This window comes from Panicum virgatum, chromosome 5K (assembly GCF_016808335.1).
Source record: "Panicum virgatum strain AP13 chromosome 5K, P.virgatum_v5, whole genome shotgun sequence".
In the NCBI taxonomy this organism is placed as follows: domain Eukaryota; kingdom Viridiplantae; phylum Streptophyta; class Magnoliopsida; order Poales; family Poaceae; genus Panicum; species Panicum virgatum.
The window spans coordinates 16024049-16042489 of NC_053140.1; the positions used below are offsets into that span (position 1 = coordinate 16024049).

General features: G+C 47.4%; 2 protein-coding genes across 2 annotated transcripts; one reads left to right on the forward strand and one right to left on the reverse strand.

Moving 5' to 3' along the window:
• Positions 1–5492: 5492 nt before the first annotated feature.
• LOC120706636 (CBL-interacting protein kinase 1-like) lies at positions 5493–10314 on the forward strand. Its single transcript, XM_039991314.1, has 13 exons — positions 5493–6003; positions 6127–6189; positions 7749–7820; positions 7929–8036; positions 8174–8254; positions 8352–8405; positions 8494–8619; positions 8714–8920; positions 9027–9128; positions 9422–9538; positions 9628–9699; positions 9788–9862; positions 9971–10314. The coding sequence occupies exons 1-13, from the start codon at positions 5815–5817 to the stop codon at positions 10094–10096; spliced, it is 1392 nt and encodes a 463-aa protein (XP_039847248.1). The 5' UTR covers positions 5493–5814; the 3' UTR covers positions 10097–10314.
• Positions 10166–12114, reverse strand: LOC120706637. Its single transcript, XM_039991315.1, has one exon. It carries the CDS (start codon positions 12084–12086, stop codon positions 11010–11012), a length of 1077 nt encoding a protein of 358 aa, XP_039847249.1. The 5' UTR covers positions 12087–12114; the 3' UTR covers positions 10166–11009.
• Between the last annotated feature and the right edge of the window lie 6327 nt (positions 12115–18441).

Below are 18441 nucleotides of genomic sequence, written 5' to 3' on the forward strand. Positions count from 1 at the left end.
GCCGGGACAAGCTCAGCTATGATCAGGCAGCGCTAGCTAACAAACACACGCCACCCATTATATTCTATAATTCACACGCCAACCACTTGGCCGTTCTTCCCGCTTGCTTCTTGCCTCGAACATGAACCGTACGCGTGCTAAGAGTGGCGATACCCTCAAAAACTGACACAACGCCGGCGATTGAGGCCATGTTTAGATCTTTACATGTAAACGCAACAAAGCCGTAAACGCATTAAAGTGAAACGGAATCTTGCTAATTTGAAGCACTAAATGAAGTCTATTTACAAAACTTTTTATATGGATGGACTATAAATCGCGAGACGAATCTAATGAGCCTACTTAATCCATAATTTGCAATAGTAATGCTACAGTAACCATCCGCTAATTATTAATTAAACATAGATTAATTAGCATCATTAGATTCGTCTCGCGATTTACAACCCATCTATGCAAAAAGTTTTGCAAATAGACTTCATTTAATACTTCAAATGCCTTGTTTACATCTTACAAGTTTTTGCAAAATGAACTAAACACACCCTGAGAGCCATTGTGTCCTGTGTGTTCGTGCCTCAAACATGGTGAAATATTTGGAGGCTAATGCATGCTTAGAACGAAGAAAAAATGCCATGTCACATCCTGAGTTTTGTTGGCATTATTTCCTCCAATATTAATCCACTCGCTTTCCTCGTCCTTCCTCTCATGGATGGGCTGTCACCGGCGGTGTCCACATTTTCAGATATCTAACGCGCACCATACAGAAGCGAACAAATGTGGTAAACAGGCACCAGCCACGTACCAAGTTCTTTCAGGTTTCGCGTGCCACAGACATATCTGGAGGGCAACCGCCAGGCAATTAACTACCACGAAACAAAGATTTTTTTTCATAAAAAGGAGCACCGATTATATTCTCGCCAACCACTTGGACGTTCTTGCTGCTTGCTTGCTTGTTACCGGCCGTACGCGTGCTAAGGGTGTGTTTAGTTCGGTAGGATGTAAACGCAAAAAAAATTTGCGTTTCGAATCTTCCCAATTTGAAGCACTAAATGAAGTCTATTTATAAAACTTTTTGCACAAATGAGTTGTAAATCGCGAGACGAATCTAATGATGCTAATTAATCCATGATTAATCAGTAATTAGTGGATGGTTACTGTAGCATCACTGTTGCAAATCATGGATTAAGTAGGCTCATTAGATTCGTCTCGCGATTTACAGCCCATCCATGCAAAAATGTTTATAAATAGACTTCATTTAGTACTTCAAATTAGCAAGATTCATTTTCACTTTAATGCGTTTACGGCTTTTTTGCGTTTACGTGGTGGAACTAAACACACCCTAAGTCAAAAGTTGACGACACACTGCATGTGAGAGGTATCGTACGTGTCCTACGTTTCGTACCTCAAAAAAAATGGAATATGTAGATGCCAATGCGTCCAAGAGCAATTCGCTCTCCGTGTCACATCATCGGTTATGTTGGCACTTGCTTTCACTCACTTTCCTCACCCTGCCTCTCTTCGACGATGGCCCGTCGTCACTACCCACTAGTGCCCAAGCTGGGATATCTAACGCGCGCCATACATGCAGAAGCGAACAAATGGGTTAAAAAAAATCACCAGCCTTTAACACGATCGTGCCAATTTCTTTCAGGTTTCGCCGAGCCACTAACTGCCATGAAACAGAGATTCCATATAATGAGCACCTCACATTTTCACATGGGAAGAATGAGAAAGCAGTCTCCAACTAGGTTAGATTGGAGTTTCCATAGTTTGCACGGAGAAGTTGATTTACACCTGATACGTTCCCTTATATATATCCAGCGTATATACTTGTCGCACTTGGGAAAAAAACTGAAAGCACAGGATTACTGTTGCTGGTCCGACGCAGATTCGACAACAATGTAGTCGCCACATCATAATCATCATCTCGCACGAAACACAGGACGGTACGCAACAAGGTACTCGCGCCCAAACCCTTTTTTTTTTTGTTAGCCGCCCGCGCGCCGTCGCACGGTTCACCGCATCGGCAGGCGCGCACGGCCGCGCCGCGTCGCCAACGGCCAGACGGCCTCTTCGTCCGACGTGTCCGGCCGCCGCCGCCGCGCGCGCAGCCTTTCCACGTACTCCAGCTAGCTTGCCTCCCGGAGCAGCAAAGCTCACCCGTCGGCTAGCTAATAATCAAGAGTCAATTCCCTGCATGCCATTGAAAAATTGAGGTGATCCCTTATGTGCCATTGGAAATTAACTCATCCCTTGTATGCCATCGTTTATAATTTTTCATCCCCTACATGCCATTGCCGTTAAGTTTCCTAACAGACCGATGACGCACGCCGCAGTGTAGTGCTCTACCACCGCAGCGCTGCGCGGCCGCTCGAGCCCTACCGCGCGCGCCGCTGTCGAGCCGCTCCGGCCCGCCGTTCCCGATGCCGCTCCGCGCCGCTGTTGCCGAGCTACTCCGCCCCGCCGTTGCTGAGCGACGCGCGCCCGGCCCTGCACGCCGCGGCCGACGCAAGCGGAGGGAGCAAGGGCCGCGGCCGCCACGCGCGCCCGGCCCTGCTCGCCGCGGCCGGCGCAAGCGGAGGGAGCAAGGGCCGCGGCCGCCACGCGCGCCCGGCCTTGCTCGCCGCGGCCGGCGCGAGCGGAGGGTGGCCGGCCGGGGAGGGAGCCCCGCCGCCGCCTCGACTCCTCCGCCATGGCCGCCGCGCGCGAATCCTGCTGGCGGGGCACTGCCGCGCCATGGCCTCCGCCGCGCGGGCGGGCCTCCACCGCCGCGGCATGGCCTCCGTGAGAGAGAGAGAGGAGGAGGGAGGAATGCGATGGGGACGAGATGGGCATCCACCGCCGCGCCATGGCCGGGCCAAGGACGGGCGCACGGAGCTCTGCCGCGAGCTCTACCAGGGAGGCTCCGCCGCCGGGGGGCAGGGGCAGGGACGGCCGGCCGCCCGCGCGCACGGAGCGGCCGCCGGGGCAGGGACGGGGAGCAAGGGCCGCGGCCGCCGCGCGCGCTCGGCCCTGCTCGCCGCAGCCGGTGCGAGCGGAGGGTGGCCGGCCGGGGAGGGAGGCCCGCCGCCGCCTCGACTCCTCCGCCATGGCCGCCGCGCGCGAATCCTGCTGGCGGGGCACTGCCGCGCCATGGCCGCCGCCGCGCGGGCGGGCCTCCACCGCCGCGGCATGGCCTTCGTGAGAGAGAGGAGGAGGAGGGAGGAATGCGATGGGGACGGGATGGGCATCCACCGCTGCGCCATGGCCGGGGCAAGGACGGGCGCACGGAGCTCCGCCGCGAGCTCCACCAGGGAGGCTCCGCCGCCGGGGGGCAGGGGCAGGGACGGCTGGCCGCCCGCGCGCACGGAGCGGCCGCCGGGGCAAGGACGGGGAGCAAGGGCCGCGGCCGCCGCGCGCGCTCGGCCCTGCTCGCCTCGGCCGGTGCGAGCGGAGGGTGGCCGGCCGGGGAGGGAGGCGCGCACGGAGCTGCCGCCGGGGCAGGGACGGGAGCAGGGGGAGAGCGTCTCGCGAGATCCAACGGCTCTGTTAGGAAACTTAACGGCAATGGCATGTAGGGGATGAAAAATTATAAACGATGGCATACAAGGGATGGGTTAATTTTCAATGGCACATAAGGGATGACCTCAATTCTTCAATGGCATACAGGGAATTGACTCAATAATCAAAGCGCGGATCAGGCCGAGGGGGCAGCGAGCGGGTCGCTGACCCCGACCACTCGTTCGTTCCCGTCCGGCGATGGCACGCGCGGCCTGCCTGACGACGGACGGGATGGATGGATCGAGGAAGCAGGGCGGCACGCAATCCAATCCAGTTGCGCGTTGTAAAGTTTTTGAAAAGACATCTTTCTACATTTGAAGTACTAAACATAGACTAATCACAAAAATAATTTCAGAACTTGTCTGTAAATCGCGAGACGAATCTAATGAGTCTAATTAATCCGTCATTAGAGGTTATTTACTGTAGCATTACTGTAGCAATTTAGCATCTAATTACAGTCTAATTAGGTTCATTAGATTCGTCTCGCCATTTACAGACAGCAGTCGCAATGCGTTTTTTATTTTGTCTAGATTTAAATCTCCATGCAGGTGCCGGAAATTTTTTTTGGAATTTTGATTTTTTAACTAAACACGGCCTAATTTTCCCTTTTTCAAACTCATCATCGCGTCGGTCGCCGACCCGTGGTGATCCGCGACCACATCATTTTTTCCCCTTTTATTTTCGCCACGTCCGGTTTCCCGGTACTGCCCCCGGGGTGTGGACCAGCCACGGGGGTGTTTCCGGTAATCTGCGCGGGCGGGGGCTGCCCCGTTGCGCCCGACGGAATCTTGTTGGGTCCAGGTTACCACGTTCCCCACGGGGCCCTTTTTGCCCACGTCGTCGGCGCCGGTACGGGGCTTTGGACGGGGAGGAAAACTGCTAAAGGACACCCCGCATGTTTCAATTCGGCTACATATTCACTAGTACATAGTTATTATTTTTTAAGTCAGTAACATTATACTTTAACCACGTGTTCTGGTAGCTAGTATATGGTCAAAATGATGGATGATCGCTTTCTGGTGGTTGTTGCGGGGCCATGGGATGCAACAAGAGCTCGTGTCAAGTTATTCCTCTATATTTGGCTGTGGAATTTATTTCTTATAGAGCAAGAGGTGGAGCCTCTGAGCTCTTGTAGGTGGGCAATATAATAACAGAAACTTGATAGTTTTATAATTTCACTCAAATATTCAAACACTACTTGTGCGAAGCTAAACCAAATCCCAATCTGAATTAAGTGATCGATCTTTACTGTATTTTGTTGAAAGTTTCTACGAATTTTATTGTCATATGAAGGGGCCTTGGAAAGAACCAAATAAAAGAAAATATGTAGTTCATACATAGAGTACACCATCGTGTGATGGTGTATATAGTCATCTCCAACTATTTCTTTAACCCGTGTGTGCGCCTTTCTTGTCTAGCTAAACCACCAAATTTGACTATGTTTTAATAGAAGCTTCCATGAAATTTATTCATACGGACAACCCGAACAAGGAGGCGACTCTAAAAAACAATCAAAGCGAAGATGTAGTTATTGCACAATACATAGGGTCTGTTTGTTTGAGCTGCATTTTTTTAGCGCTTTTCTAAAAAGCTGTTGTTGGCCTTTTAGTTCTGAAAATCCAACACTAGCTTTTAGAAGATGCGTTTAGCTTTTTGAGCTCAAAAGCTACAAAAAGCTCATGAAATTGAGCTTTCCATATAAATTTAGCTTTTTTGGGCTTCTTGTTTTTCAGAAGCTGCACGAAAAGTTCGTTGTTTGTTTGAGCTTCTAGCTTTTTATGCCGAGAAACTACCAAAAAGCTCAAATAAACAGGCCCATATCCATCTTGACATAACTCAAAAGCTTAGTTTATTTCGTGGAGGTGCAAACCACGGGTGGACGTAGCACCATCAACCCGGCGTGGGATTGTCCCATTGTTTAGTGTCCTTAACAGAGTCTTTTGCGTGTGCGTTTACTTGTTGCCCATCCGGTTACATCTCACGGAACCTCGGCCTCAGGCGACGGGGGAGGAAGCAAGCACAGCAAAAGGCGCGCAACATCATCGTCAGAAGAGACAAGCGGCGGCAAGGGGAGAAGAGTAGACGGCTGAGGCTAGAAGAAGAGCAGGAGCTCCCTCCCTCCTATAAGTAGTAGCCGTAGCCCCCTCCTCTCCACCTCCGATCCCCCGTTTCCCTCACCTCTCAGCTCTAGCGCGCGCGGCAGAGAGAGCTAGAGAGACAGAGAGAGGACCGGGAGGCTGCGCGCGCGCGCGGATCAAAGCAAGGAGCTTGGTGTTGTGAATGGTGAAGGGCGAGGCGGAGGCGGAGTGCACGCGGGCGTCGCTGCTGGGGAGGTATGAGATCGGGCGCACCCTCGGGGAGGGCAACTTCGGCAAGGTCAAGTACGCGCGCCACACCGCCACCGGCGCCCACTTCGCCATCAAGATCCTCGACCGCAGCAAGATCCTCTCGCTCCGCATCGACGACCAGGTGAGCATGAGCATGCTCCGCCCCGCCACCGGTTCCTAATTTTTTTCTCTCCCTCTCTCCATTTCTTTCCTGGCGAACACCGGTTTGATTTCTTGCGCTGATGGTGGTGTGATCGACGAGCAGATAAGGAGGGAGATCGGGACGCTGAAGCTGCTCAAGCACCCGAATGTCGTCCGCCTGCACGAGGTGCGTTGCGTGCCCCGCCCAACTTCAACAGCTCCATCTCCCTCTCTCATTTCCTGAACAATTCTTGCTGGATGCTTCCCCACTTTTATCTCCGGGACCAAATTTTGCCTTGGATTGTTACGATCTCGTGGGATTAATGGGGGGTTTCGCGGGGCGGCGCTAGAAACCGGCGAAGAACTTGTAGTGCCCCGTAAGAGATTAGACCATCAATCAAGCTTTACTGACTTGCAAGTAACGGAACGCCTGGCTTTTCCTTAACCACGATCCGCCCTTCGGTTTGGAATATAAGCCGGCTGGGGCTGGCTGTTTCTACAGTCCGTAACAGTGCTTGTGAGAGAAAATCTTAGCTGCCGGTCCTCGCGCGCACGCGAGGCAGCACCGCCGTCGCCCGCCGCACCGCGCGGCATCTCGCCGGAGTTTACTCCGGCAGCTGGCTGCTCCGGTTTACACGAGCCGCCCTGGACACGGTCTATGCACCAAGGCCCGTAGACGCGGCCAGGTTCACGGGCTCTTCCCTTCAAGGAAAAAAAAATAGTTTCACGGGATTCTTGAAACTCAGGAAAATTTTTGCAGGAAGATGATGTGATTTGCCTGGATTTCTGTGAAAGTTTTTTTGTTAACAAAAATATAAATACTCTCGCGAAAACCGAGCATTTCAACCGGGCTGTTCCTGAAAGAAGGGCTGAAATCATGTTTGCTGAAAGCGTCAGATACGTCTCTACTGAGCTCACGGCAAAGCCAGCTGAGCCGACGGCGGCGGTTTCCGCTCCCCACGCCCACGGTCCACGGACCACGGTGGCACCACAGGTCGGGCCCACCTGGCAGGCTCCATGCTGGGCCCTCTTTGCCTTGCGCCTGCCCCACACACGGCCGCGCTTGAGCCCGGGCCCCACCGCGCCGGCCTCACAAGTAACACCCCCGTCCCGGTACATCTGGCCAGGCAGGAACCGCGCGCAACCTCGTGAACCGGGCGCACCACGTCATCCGCACGGTTGCTGCGACACTTGTCATGCGGGCCCCGCACGCGTGTTGCACGGCCCCTCGGCCCCGCTCCGTCCTCTGCGGCCACCAAACTCTGCGCGCCTCGCTGTGGTCGGTCGGTCGGTCCCTGTGCTCCGGAGGTTGAGCCTGAATGAACAGTAGTATGCGATAGAATCTGAGGAGCAAGAGGCTGGCTCACCAGCTTCTTCCCCACCAAACGACGCCTTTTCGCCTTCCCTAATCGCCCTGGCGTCAACTAAGGCTTGACCATTCCGGCTAATAGTTGTAAGGAGGACCAAATTGGGGGAAATGATAGATCAGGGAAAGTTCAGGGCGTGATCTTCATCTATTTTTCTGAGCTGTTGTTGTCAGTATTCGTTATGTAGACGAACATCCGGCACTGCAGGGCAATTTGCGCTGCCCATTCAGGCCATAACTGCTGAAAATATCAGAAATTCAGAATCCGGTCCACGGGGGGTTACACTTAAGAACAATAGTAATGATTCTGCCATCTGTGTGGAACTGGAAGGAACGTTGAAGGGTCTGTGGCTGATGTTGGGATGCACCGTTTTCTGCAGGTTGCTGCTAGCAAAACGAAGATTTACATGGTGCTTGAGTTCGTCGACGGCGGCGAGCTCTTTGACAAGATTGTAAGCCACCAAAAACTGCATCGCATATGTTTGTTTATTTTTCATGTAGAAACCAGTGCCACATGTTTTCTAACGCTGTTTTTTCCCCTTCCGCTGCAACTCTGAAAGGCTGTAAAGAGGAAACTGTCTGAACATGAGGGAAGGAGGCTTTTCCAGCAGCTAATTGACGGCGCGAGCTACTGCCACGATAAAGGTGTCTACCACAGGGACCTTAAGGTATCCCAAATAGTTTACTTATTTTTGAATTGTAAAACGCAGTTTGTGCTCTTGCATCACATACGTATCAGCTTGGAACTCAAGTAGGGTTTGATTCTTCCGTGACAGCTGTTTTCTTCTTTATTCTACCATTACAGCCAGAGAACGTTCTTGTTGATCGGAAGGGCAACATCAAGATCTCCGACTTCGGCCTTAGTGCTCTACCTCAACATCTCGGGGTATGGTGATCCGATCAGATCCGATCAGCTTTACTCTGTACATAATTATGCCTCTATGTGCATAATTTACTGAACGAGTGCATTCCACAACTTTCAGAATGATGGACTTCTGCACACAACATGTGGCAGCCCCAATTACATCGCTCCTGAGGTATAAACTAACAATAGAAACTAGTGCGGATTTAATAAAGTCCATTCATTTGTCCTGTAGGTGCTAATTCCGCGACAAATTTATGCAGGTTTTGCAAAATAGAGGTTATGATGGCTCCTTGTCGGATATCTGGTCTTGTGGGGTAATCCTATATGTAATGCTTGTTGGTTACCTTCCGTTCGATGACAGGAATCTTGTTGTTCTTTATCAGAAGGTTGGTATTAGTACAATCAGCTTTGAACTCTGCTCTAGATGAAAGTTCAGACTTCAGACAACCCTGATGGTTCCAAATTATTCTGTTGCTCTAGATTTTCAAGGGAGACTGTCAGATCCCAAAGTGGCTTTCACCTGCTGCACAGGACCTTCTTAGGAAGATTCTTGAACCAAATCCAATGAAAAGGATCAACATCATGGGCATCAAAGAGCATGAGTGGTTTCAGAAGGACTACGTTCCTGCCGTTCCATACGATGACGATGAAGATTTACTTCCTAGTTCAGTTCTCCCAATCAAAGAGGTATACACAGTTAGGAAAGAACTTAGGATTATGATATAGTAATCAATAGTCAGTACCATCTGTTTCATATTCATTAAAGTTGACTTTTGATTTCTTGTTCTTGAAGCAAATTGATGAATCAGCACAAGAAAAGCCTACTCATATCAACGCTTTTCAGTTGATCGGAATGGCTTCGTCCCTTGATCTTTCTGGTTTCTTCGAGGAAGAGGTTTGTATCTGTACAGTTTATTTTCATTTATTCCTTTTATGTCATCCAGATCTCGATCCAAAATTATTTTGTACAGTTTAATTAACTCCCAGCACTTATCTCTTGTATATCGAAATAATTGTTACACCACTCAAGCAGTACTAATTTTCATACCTTCATTTTTCTTATTATTATTATAAATCATATATAGCCCACCCAACATCACTCCTATGAGCATGTCTGGATACCTGCACATTCAGAGTTGCGTGTATGAACATTTCACCTGACTTCTATGGTTGATGGATTCATTGCAGGACGTGGCTCAAAGAAAGATTCGGTTCACATCAACACATTCACCCAAGGATTTATTTGACAAGATGGAGAATGCCGTGACCGAGATGGGATTCAAAGTCCATAGGGGACCAAGAAAGGTAGATAAACATGGATTTTTCACCATAGCATTGTTTTTACAGAAATGATTGGATAATTGAAAGAAACTAAAAGTCGTGCTGTTTTGCAGCTCAAAGTATTGAAAAATTGCAAAACTTCCAAGAACTCCAGGAGTCCCGCATCATTTTTGGTGTGCATTGAGGTAAAATGCCACAGGATACCTTCCTTCTGTTCAATGCGGAAAGGAACACATATTAGTTGATACTTATAGTATAATTTTGATCTTCCAGGTGTTTGAGCTAGGGCCGTCTTTGTATGTCGTAGAACTGAAAAAATCCCATGGAGATTCTATATTGTATAGACAGGTAACAATGCACAGCACTACTTATCATCATTGTTTGTCAGATAAACTAGTGCAGTTATATGTCCATTGCTGCATCTAAATGTGCAACTCTGCTGAAATGTTTTGACAGTTGTGTGAGAGGCTCTCAGATGAGCTGGCGGTGTGCAAGACAGAGGAGATTATGAGGACAGAATCGCTGGGTGACTCAGACATGTCGAGCCTTGATGGCGAAGCACTACCTTTGTCTGGTTTCTGATCATTGCTTCCCTGTGTGGTTTTGGGCACAGGGGACGAGGGACATACTCGTTCCTGATGCAGTTCTAGATTAGGAAATCTTGTACAAAGCGTGTGGCGCAAATTAGCCACCATGTTGAATATTGTTGTAGCCTGTCTGTTCCCCCGATTCTCATTCTGATCCATAACTAATTATTTCTAATCATGTTCATTTAAACAAACACTACTGCTAAATCATCAGCAACGGACGCTGATGCAGAAATCTGGTTGATCACGAGATAGCCAGTAATGTTCAAGGTCATAGCAATCAAGTACCGTTGAAACTTCAAAGCAATCTATAGTAGCTCAAGAAAACAAATGACTACTTCAAAATCAATTAAGCTGGAGACAGAGTTGAAGAGGCAGACTAAGACACGGGTGAAACTTCAGACTGATAAAATGTACTCCAATTTGTAGTCATTTCAGCAGTGTAAACAGATACATTACACTTCAACAGTACAAGCAAAATCTGTTAGAAAAACATGGCAAGCAAACAGCAACTGTATGGATATTGAGACAACTCCTGAAGCTATATCTCTTGGGGTATTTGAAGTTTAAATTTGCATACGGCATCAATTTCAGAATGCCTGCACCCATTACATTGTTCACTGCTAAATTGCTAACAGCATCATACATGGCAACATGGCATGTCAAACCAAGATATACGATACGATACATGTCAGATGGACAAACGATTCAACAAGAACCCACCTCAACTACAATTCTGGGGCACACGCATGTAGCTTAGATACCCCATCCAACTGAAATCACGCACCGACCAAGAACTAAACAAAGTTTTTGTTTTTTTGATGGAAGTATAGTAAGGACTAAGGAAACACCACCTCCCTTCAATTTTGATGACATCAAGATCAAGCTCGATCCCCAGCATCGTTACATTACATGTCCTCATCATCATCCTGAATCTTATCCTCGAACAGCTGCAGCGTCCTCTGCATCTTGGAGCTGGCGCTGGCCTTGTCGGCCGGGAACAGCTGCAGCGTCCGCGGCGCCGGCGGCGGATTGGCCCTGGCGGCCTCGGCGGCAGCTATCGCCATCTCCCTGACGCCAAACAGGTCCAGCGTCCGCGGCGACGGGGGGCAAGTCCTTGAGGACGCGCCGGCGCCGAACGCCGGCAGCGACCAGGACGACCACGGTGGCGTGTGGCTGGACTCGGCGGGAGCCATTGCCACCGCCGTGGCGCACCCCGTGCCGATGGTTAGGCCGGCCAGAGGTGGCATCGCCTGACTGCCTTCTTCAGACGCTGCCAGGTGATCCCCGTGGGGCTGCGGCGCGTCCACGATGTTCAAAGGCGGCGCCGCCGGGCGATTATCCTCGGGGCCCTGCGTTGGCACCGCCGGCGGCTGGTCGGCGTCGGAGTACCAGGCCGCCTCCTGCGCGTCGACGCCGAGGGCCTCTCCGAGGGCGCGGTACGCCCTCCTCCGCGCCTCACCGGCGTCCCGGGCCAGCCGCTCCGCCTTGGCCCGCGCCGCGGCCGCTTCCCGCTGCAGAAGCGCCATCGCCATCCGCGCGCCCAGCAGGAGCACCCTCGCGGCGCGCGCGTCGAGCGGCTGCCTGCAGGGCGGCGCGTAGGTGAAGGGCCTCCCCTCCTCGGCCGCGCTGCAGGCGGGGCAGACGAAGACGCCGTAGTCGGCGCCGGCGGGATGGAGCTCATAGAGGCAGGCCAGGTGCGCGACGGCACTGCAGCAGACTTGGCAGGTGACGGTCGGGATAGGTGGGGCCATGAGGGGGTCGTCATCGTCGTAGTGGGACGACGGCGAGGTGATGAGCAGGAAGCAGCAGCAGCAGTAGGCCGAGCGATCCGAGAGGAGGATGCAGGAGCTGCAGAGGCGGCAGCGCTCGCCGCTGCGGTATGCGTGGTGTAGTGGCCAGGCGTCCGGGTTGGAGGCGCAGCCGTCGCCGTCGCAGCCGTGGGGCTCCCCGAATGGCCACGGCCTGGACGAGGAGGAAGTCATCGGAGGCGCTGGGACGGGAGAAGAGGAAACAAACGGTGTTAGTCGATTAGGGTTTCCAGAGAGAAGGCTGGCCCCCCAATGTTTCACAAATCAGCAAAATCTCAGCCCAATAACTAGTGCAAAATCTCCATAGAGCCATAGAGCTAGAGAATACCTGCCAGAATATTTTTCCCCTTCTCTTTAGCCATGGAAAATTTCAAGATAGCGGGCCACCGCTTGTCGGCGATGGAGAGATCTGGCTATGGCGGTGCGGCGGCGGCGGCACACCGGATTAGCAGTAGCGGCACACCGGATTAGCAGTATACTGATAGGATCAAGGGCTCGCCGCAATTTCCATCTTAGATCTTGAGCATATAGATGGTTTATTAATATAGCGCATCGAGAGATAGGTCTATCGATAATGAATGTGGAAGAAGGTGGAACGGTGGCGGCTAGGTTTTGGAGTGTGGATGAGTTATTTATGGTACAATGTTTAGGTCATGGTGGGAGAGGGGAGCGGGTGGCGGCTAGGGTTTCGGGACAAGGTTGTCGAATTCTAGTCATCATGCTTATGTCATTAGAAAAAGCTAGGCCAGTTCACCAGTTGAACTAGAAGACCTAGGAACTAGTGACCTCACCGGTTAAATTCAACGAAAATATCAACCAAACAGTTGGATCAATTCAATTATACAAATGGGCTGCACCAGTGGCTGCCACAAAACTATTTTTTTATAATGTTCTAAAAAGGGATTGAACCTACAACCTCAAGAACAGCATAGAGAAGTCACCGAAGTAAACAAATCCAATATGTTAAGTTATTTTTTGACAATAATGTAAAAATTATTTATTTTACCTTGTAGTTCATGGACACATTATTTAAATCATTTATTTATAATTTTTATGAGCAACCACTAGACCGGCAAGATCATTGGTTTTTATGTTCTATTGCTTATGGTTATCACCAAATTGTTGGAGCTACAACCAAGGGTGCTTGATGTATTTTATTGTGCCATTATGTTCTTATTTTGAAACAAAATTATATATTTGGACTATTCATTTATTGGAAACAATTCATATTACTCCCCTCAAATATCATTAAAATTTGAATAACCCTCTAAACTATTTCTTCATTCAAATTACCTCCTCGACTATGTCATTTCATCTAATTTATTCGTTAATAAGATTGATCTTTTTTTATCCAAGTGCAAGTGAAGTCTTAAGTTAAATTTTGGGAAGATGGTAGAAGACATAATTACATATTTTAGAAAAAAATATTTCAACTCATCATTATTTTGGTAGGGTATGATATTTAATTAATAATCAATAACTCTTATGATAAGTTATAGGAAAAACTGCATGATTAAATTTTGAATATAATAAGCATCACAAACAAAAGTACTGGCGTGCAATGGTGCAAGTCTCGAGCACACTAGTCATCATGAACTCAGAAAATATGATTAAAGAATGAATAAGAACAAGATGCACATAATGAGTCTTTACTGAAGAGAAAGTTGCGGCTAGTGCAAAGGAACTAACGAAAGGTCGCAGGAGACGGCGGTGAAGACTAGTGATGATATCTCGCTACATTTGCATTGATTTAAAGAAGATGAGCCATGATGATGAATTTGAGCAATCATGTGGAGCACACAAAAACCTTATTTGCCATCTCCTAGTGTAGTATCACATGGACAGATGGTTTTGGAGACCTACTCTCTTGCTCATTGATGCATGCTGATGCAAAGGAATGGAGATTTGTAATGGAGAAATCTATGGTGCAGGTATTCCATAATGGGTGACTTGTATTCATAGCAAGGAAAACCCTTCTTCACACCCTCATCTATTAGCAACACATGACTTATAGATGTAGTACTATCCCTCCCTCTCCAATTCTAATGGGCCTTTAAGATTTATTAGAAACTATTTATATGAGATTGGTTCATATATCTTGCAATCCCCCATTGGATCAAATGCACATTTAGAGACTTATCTATTCTTAATACTTACTACTTTTTAATATATGTCAGTGTTTCAATGAAGACGATTAAGTTAACTTGCACCTAGAGTTTTAAGATACTACACTTATTCACAACATAAACATTGATGTATACCTTGAATTGTAAGTTGCATGCAAATGAGTTTGACTTGAAGTCATAATCGGTACCTGCCTACCAATAGTCTACCCTGTGGGTGGAGCATATACGTTGTACTCCCTTATTTCCTTTTGAACTTGCTAGAGATTATCCAAGTCTCATAGATATGATTGTTAATAGTAGGACTCACGTGTGTTCGTTCAAGAATAATGCTTTGTTGGACAATATGTTTGCTAATTAAAGATGATAGAAACATATTAAGGCATGAAACCAACCTGTGATGAGGACGTCCCAAATAATGTAAAGACAACTCACATGATGCCCAAGACAACAATGTCTACAAGGGGCCATTGACTCGAGCAAGAGCACAACTACTACAATACGAGGTGAATCTAGTAATTAATGAATGTGAACATTCCACTACTAAGAATTGCTTACTGCCTAATATAAGTGCATTTCTTGTCCTTAGGTTCCAAGAGGAGGCCATGGGAAGTCTATCTAAGTGATAGAGAGCAAGTTGTAGTCCCTATGATGGCATCAGGCAAGAAATGTACCAATCTGGAAGGTTTCACTATGAGTATCTTACATCGCTGGAAGCGTCTTGAAGTCTACTTTCCAACGCATCTGACAGAACATCATTTGGAGCCCACCAGCAAGACTTATGGCTGTTTGACTGAGCACTACTCCAGGCCCACAAGGTTTCGGGATGGGCCAATTTAGAACCTTCTTCAGCCCAGCTAGGAGGGTTGTTTCTAGTATAAATAGCACCCCACTCCTCCCTGAAACCCTAACCACGAATTGAACTCAGAAAAAATAGAGAAGCCAAGTGCTCTTGTCCTTAGGGTTGTGCCATAGCTACTCCCTTGAGGATTGTGAGTTTTCTCTACCATTTGTTCTTGTGTTTCCTTGTGATTTGCAAGACTATTGCCTCTACTTTGCATGGTTCAGGTTAGTCATCGACCAAATCATGTGGTTGGGTGAAATAATTTGTCACAGGTGGCTGTTCGAGCAGCTGTTGGCGCCATCGGTTCGTCAAGTTGCACGGGTCAAGTTATCCCCAGATCCTACACGAGAAGATCGGGCAAGCCCCCCGCATCAACCTGGCTAACAATAATTGAGAGTATTGCATCTTCACTTTGAATGGGTTAGAGATTGTTCCCCTTAGTTAACCAATAGTTTGTTGCAATATTCTCTTCAAATCCTAATTTACATATCTCCGATAAAATAGGTTGGGTTACCACTAAGACAACTCACGTGAGTTTAATACCTCTAACACCTATCTCCTTCGATGCAGTTTCTATCGCATTATGTGATAGTCTTTTTAAAGGAATCGGACAAGTTTTTGTCTGTTTGATTATATGTCACACTTATCTCTCCAAATTTTCTCAATTTTTTAAGAAACTTTAAAAATATTTTGACATGTCTTGATGACTTCGTGTTATTGTAAGCACTCTTGATAGTCATCATTTTATTATCATAGATCATAAGGATAAAGGGCACCAATTTTTCAAGCAAAGGCGAGTCCATTAAGAGCTCACACAGTCACTATGCCTCAATAGTGGCTAAGTCTCAAGCAGTGAGTTCTGATTACAAGGTTGACCTCATCAAAATAATTCTACTTTAGCAGTACCCCTTCCAATGTTATTGGACCTTTAAGATTTATTAAGAATTATTTATATGGGCTTGGTCCAAATATTTGACAATTTGTAAGTTAATGGATCATATGGCCAGTACAGTAGTATGTTTTTCTCCCTCTTCACCACCACATGATAATCTGGAATGGCTAATGAAAGTAACATGTATGTCATTTACTTGCAGTTATCTGGCTCCACATAAGTTCCAAAGAAAGCGAAGGTACTACCAACTACTTACTTTTTCGCTTGACTTACATTTACTTTGGTTGATCTTCTCTTTCCATTCACTTCTCCTAAGCTCCTTTCCTTTACTCCTCTTCCTACTTTCTCTCCTTCCATTCACTTTGATCCCGTGCTGCTTTCTTCTCTACTCCTCCCTGCTTTCCTTCGTTCTTTCTCTCTATCTGCTCTACTGAGCTGCTCCCCCCTCTCTTGGATCCACAAATGAGCGAAAATGTTAATCTTTTCTTCATCCATCTAAAAATTAGGATTAAGCACCCGACGCCCGTCTACTTCCATTTCCTAGTTTTTAGAACATCAGTATCCTTTCCGTTGTATTCTTTCATTCGCTTTTGGGTTGCGGCCTAAGCCAATGGCTAGCTAGTGCAGTGAATCCTTCATTCGCCAACTAAGCCTACTTGAAAAGAGAGAGCCCTCGCGACCAATTGATCTCACCATGATGAGTCACCCACCTGCTGTGTCAGCCAAGTCAACACTGGTGCACATCTCATCTTTGTGGGAAAAGCTGAATGATGATGACAATTTCGCTAAATGAGGCTGCATCGCCAGTGAGCAATGTAGCATAACAACTCAATCATTTTCAGAAGTGCCTCATTAGCAGGAATCTCACACGAAGACATCTCAAATATTACTCTTTGACAACCAAGTATGAAATCATGGATGCATTTGCCAAAGCTGGGTTTGATAAACAATAATGAGCTTATAAAGATCGTGTCTGATGTTACACCAAAGAACAGAGAGAACATTAAAGAGGATTTGTATTTTTAGGGTGATGGTTTTGCCAATATGAGAGAGGGTATAAGGCTGCTATCTATGCACTAGGAAAACAAAATCAACTAATTAGAATGACAGGTAGACGTTACTTTGAATAAATGAATGGTGTTTCAGAATGTCTTAGTTGGTCTTAACTGACTTTTTTACACCAAAAACCTGCTAGTTGGACAAGCATAAAAGAATAGTCTAGGAGATGAAGAGGCGGATATGAAACTTGAACTCTGCTTTCAAGAACCACCATCTGGTTTGCGGAAACTCCGGAGGGTAATAATTTTTGAGGATTTTTACAGTGCACAGTATTGGTACATAATATTGTCTGAAAAGGACTAGTACATAAATATCGGATGGTCTAGATTAATTTTATACTACTGCAACATTGATTAGTGGTATGAGGTAGTATAACTAGGTAATGTAGTAGGTAGTATACAGATAATATGGGAAAGATTAATTGTATATGAGTGGATAAGAATGCACCTTGGGGGTGGCCGAGCAGTGGCTGGCATGAAGCCGACAGAGTCGCACGCAACTCAGACAACGCAGGCAGCGTCGAGATGTAGAAAAAATGAAATAGTGCTTGGCCAATCCCCGACAAGGGGTAGGCGGAGGAGCCAGGAGGTGGCCTATTGACAAAAAAAAAGATAAGTAATTTCCACTGCTACGAAAAGGGTTTGTAGGGGGCGGGTAAAACCCCATTTTAGGGACAGATACTGCACCCACCCCTGCTTCCGCAGCTAAAAATACTGTTCGCGGGGGCGGATAATGTACCCGCCACTGAAAATCCATTTTCAGGGGCGGGCCATTTGTATTGGGCGGGTCATTCCCTCACTCGCCCCTGAAATTGGCGCCCATTTGTAGGGGTGGGTGAGGGGGTGACCCACCCCTACAAATTAATTTCTAGGGGTGATTTGTTTGCTACAGTAACCATACTCCCTTTGTAGCAACAGGTGACATTTGTCTACCCTAGAAAAAAATTAGGACGTTGCTATAAATTGTTTTTGTAGTAGTGTTCTCTTAGTGCCACTAAAAATTATATGGATCCCTTGGGTGCCATCAAAATTCTTTGACAGCATTTTCTTTGTGCAGGTAAGAGAGAAAAGGGCCAAAGCCCTTACACCTAAAGAACCAAGGAATGAGTTGACCTTGGAGCAGCCAAGTGGAAGCGGCTCAAGGGACAAAGCACAACCTTTCTGAAGAGCTCAAACTTCAAGCTCATAGCTTCCATGTCAATGGTTGTCCGATTTGCACTGGGAAAGCGATGAAGTAGCGAACTGGTCTCTTTCGTGTACAGCAAATACAGATATAGCAGTGTTAGAATCAATAGCTGCTTCATGGTTTGGAAAATAAACACGGCATGGGCTAATACAATCCAACAATTTTTGTTTCACGATCCCAGACCAAATTTGTTGGCATTCATTACAATTCTGTAGTGAAACTTCATAAAAGATCAGTGCGTCTAAAACGTGTAAGCTACACCATGGTCATTTGAGGTGGAAACATATTGAGTTGTAAATTTGTGTTGACGCCATCTTTGTAAGAGCATCTTCAGCGGTCTCCCTTTTCTCAATAAACTAATAATATTAGGAGGAAGATATACTCGAGCAGTTTCCAAAAATATCTTCCTTATTCAATAATTATTAG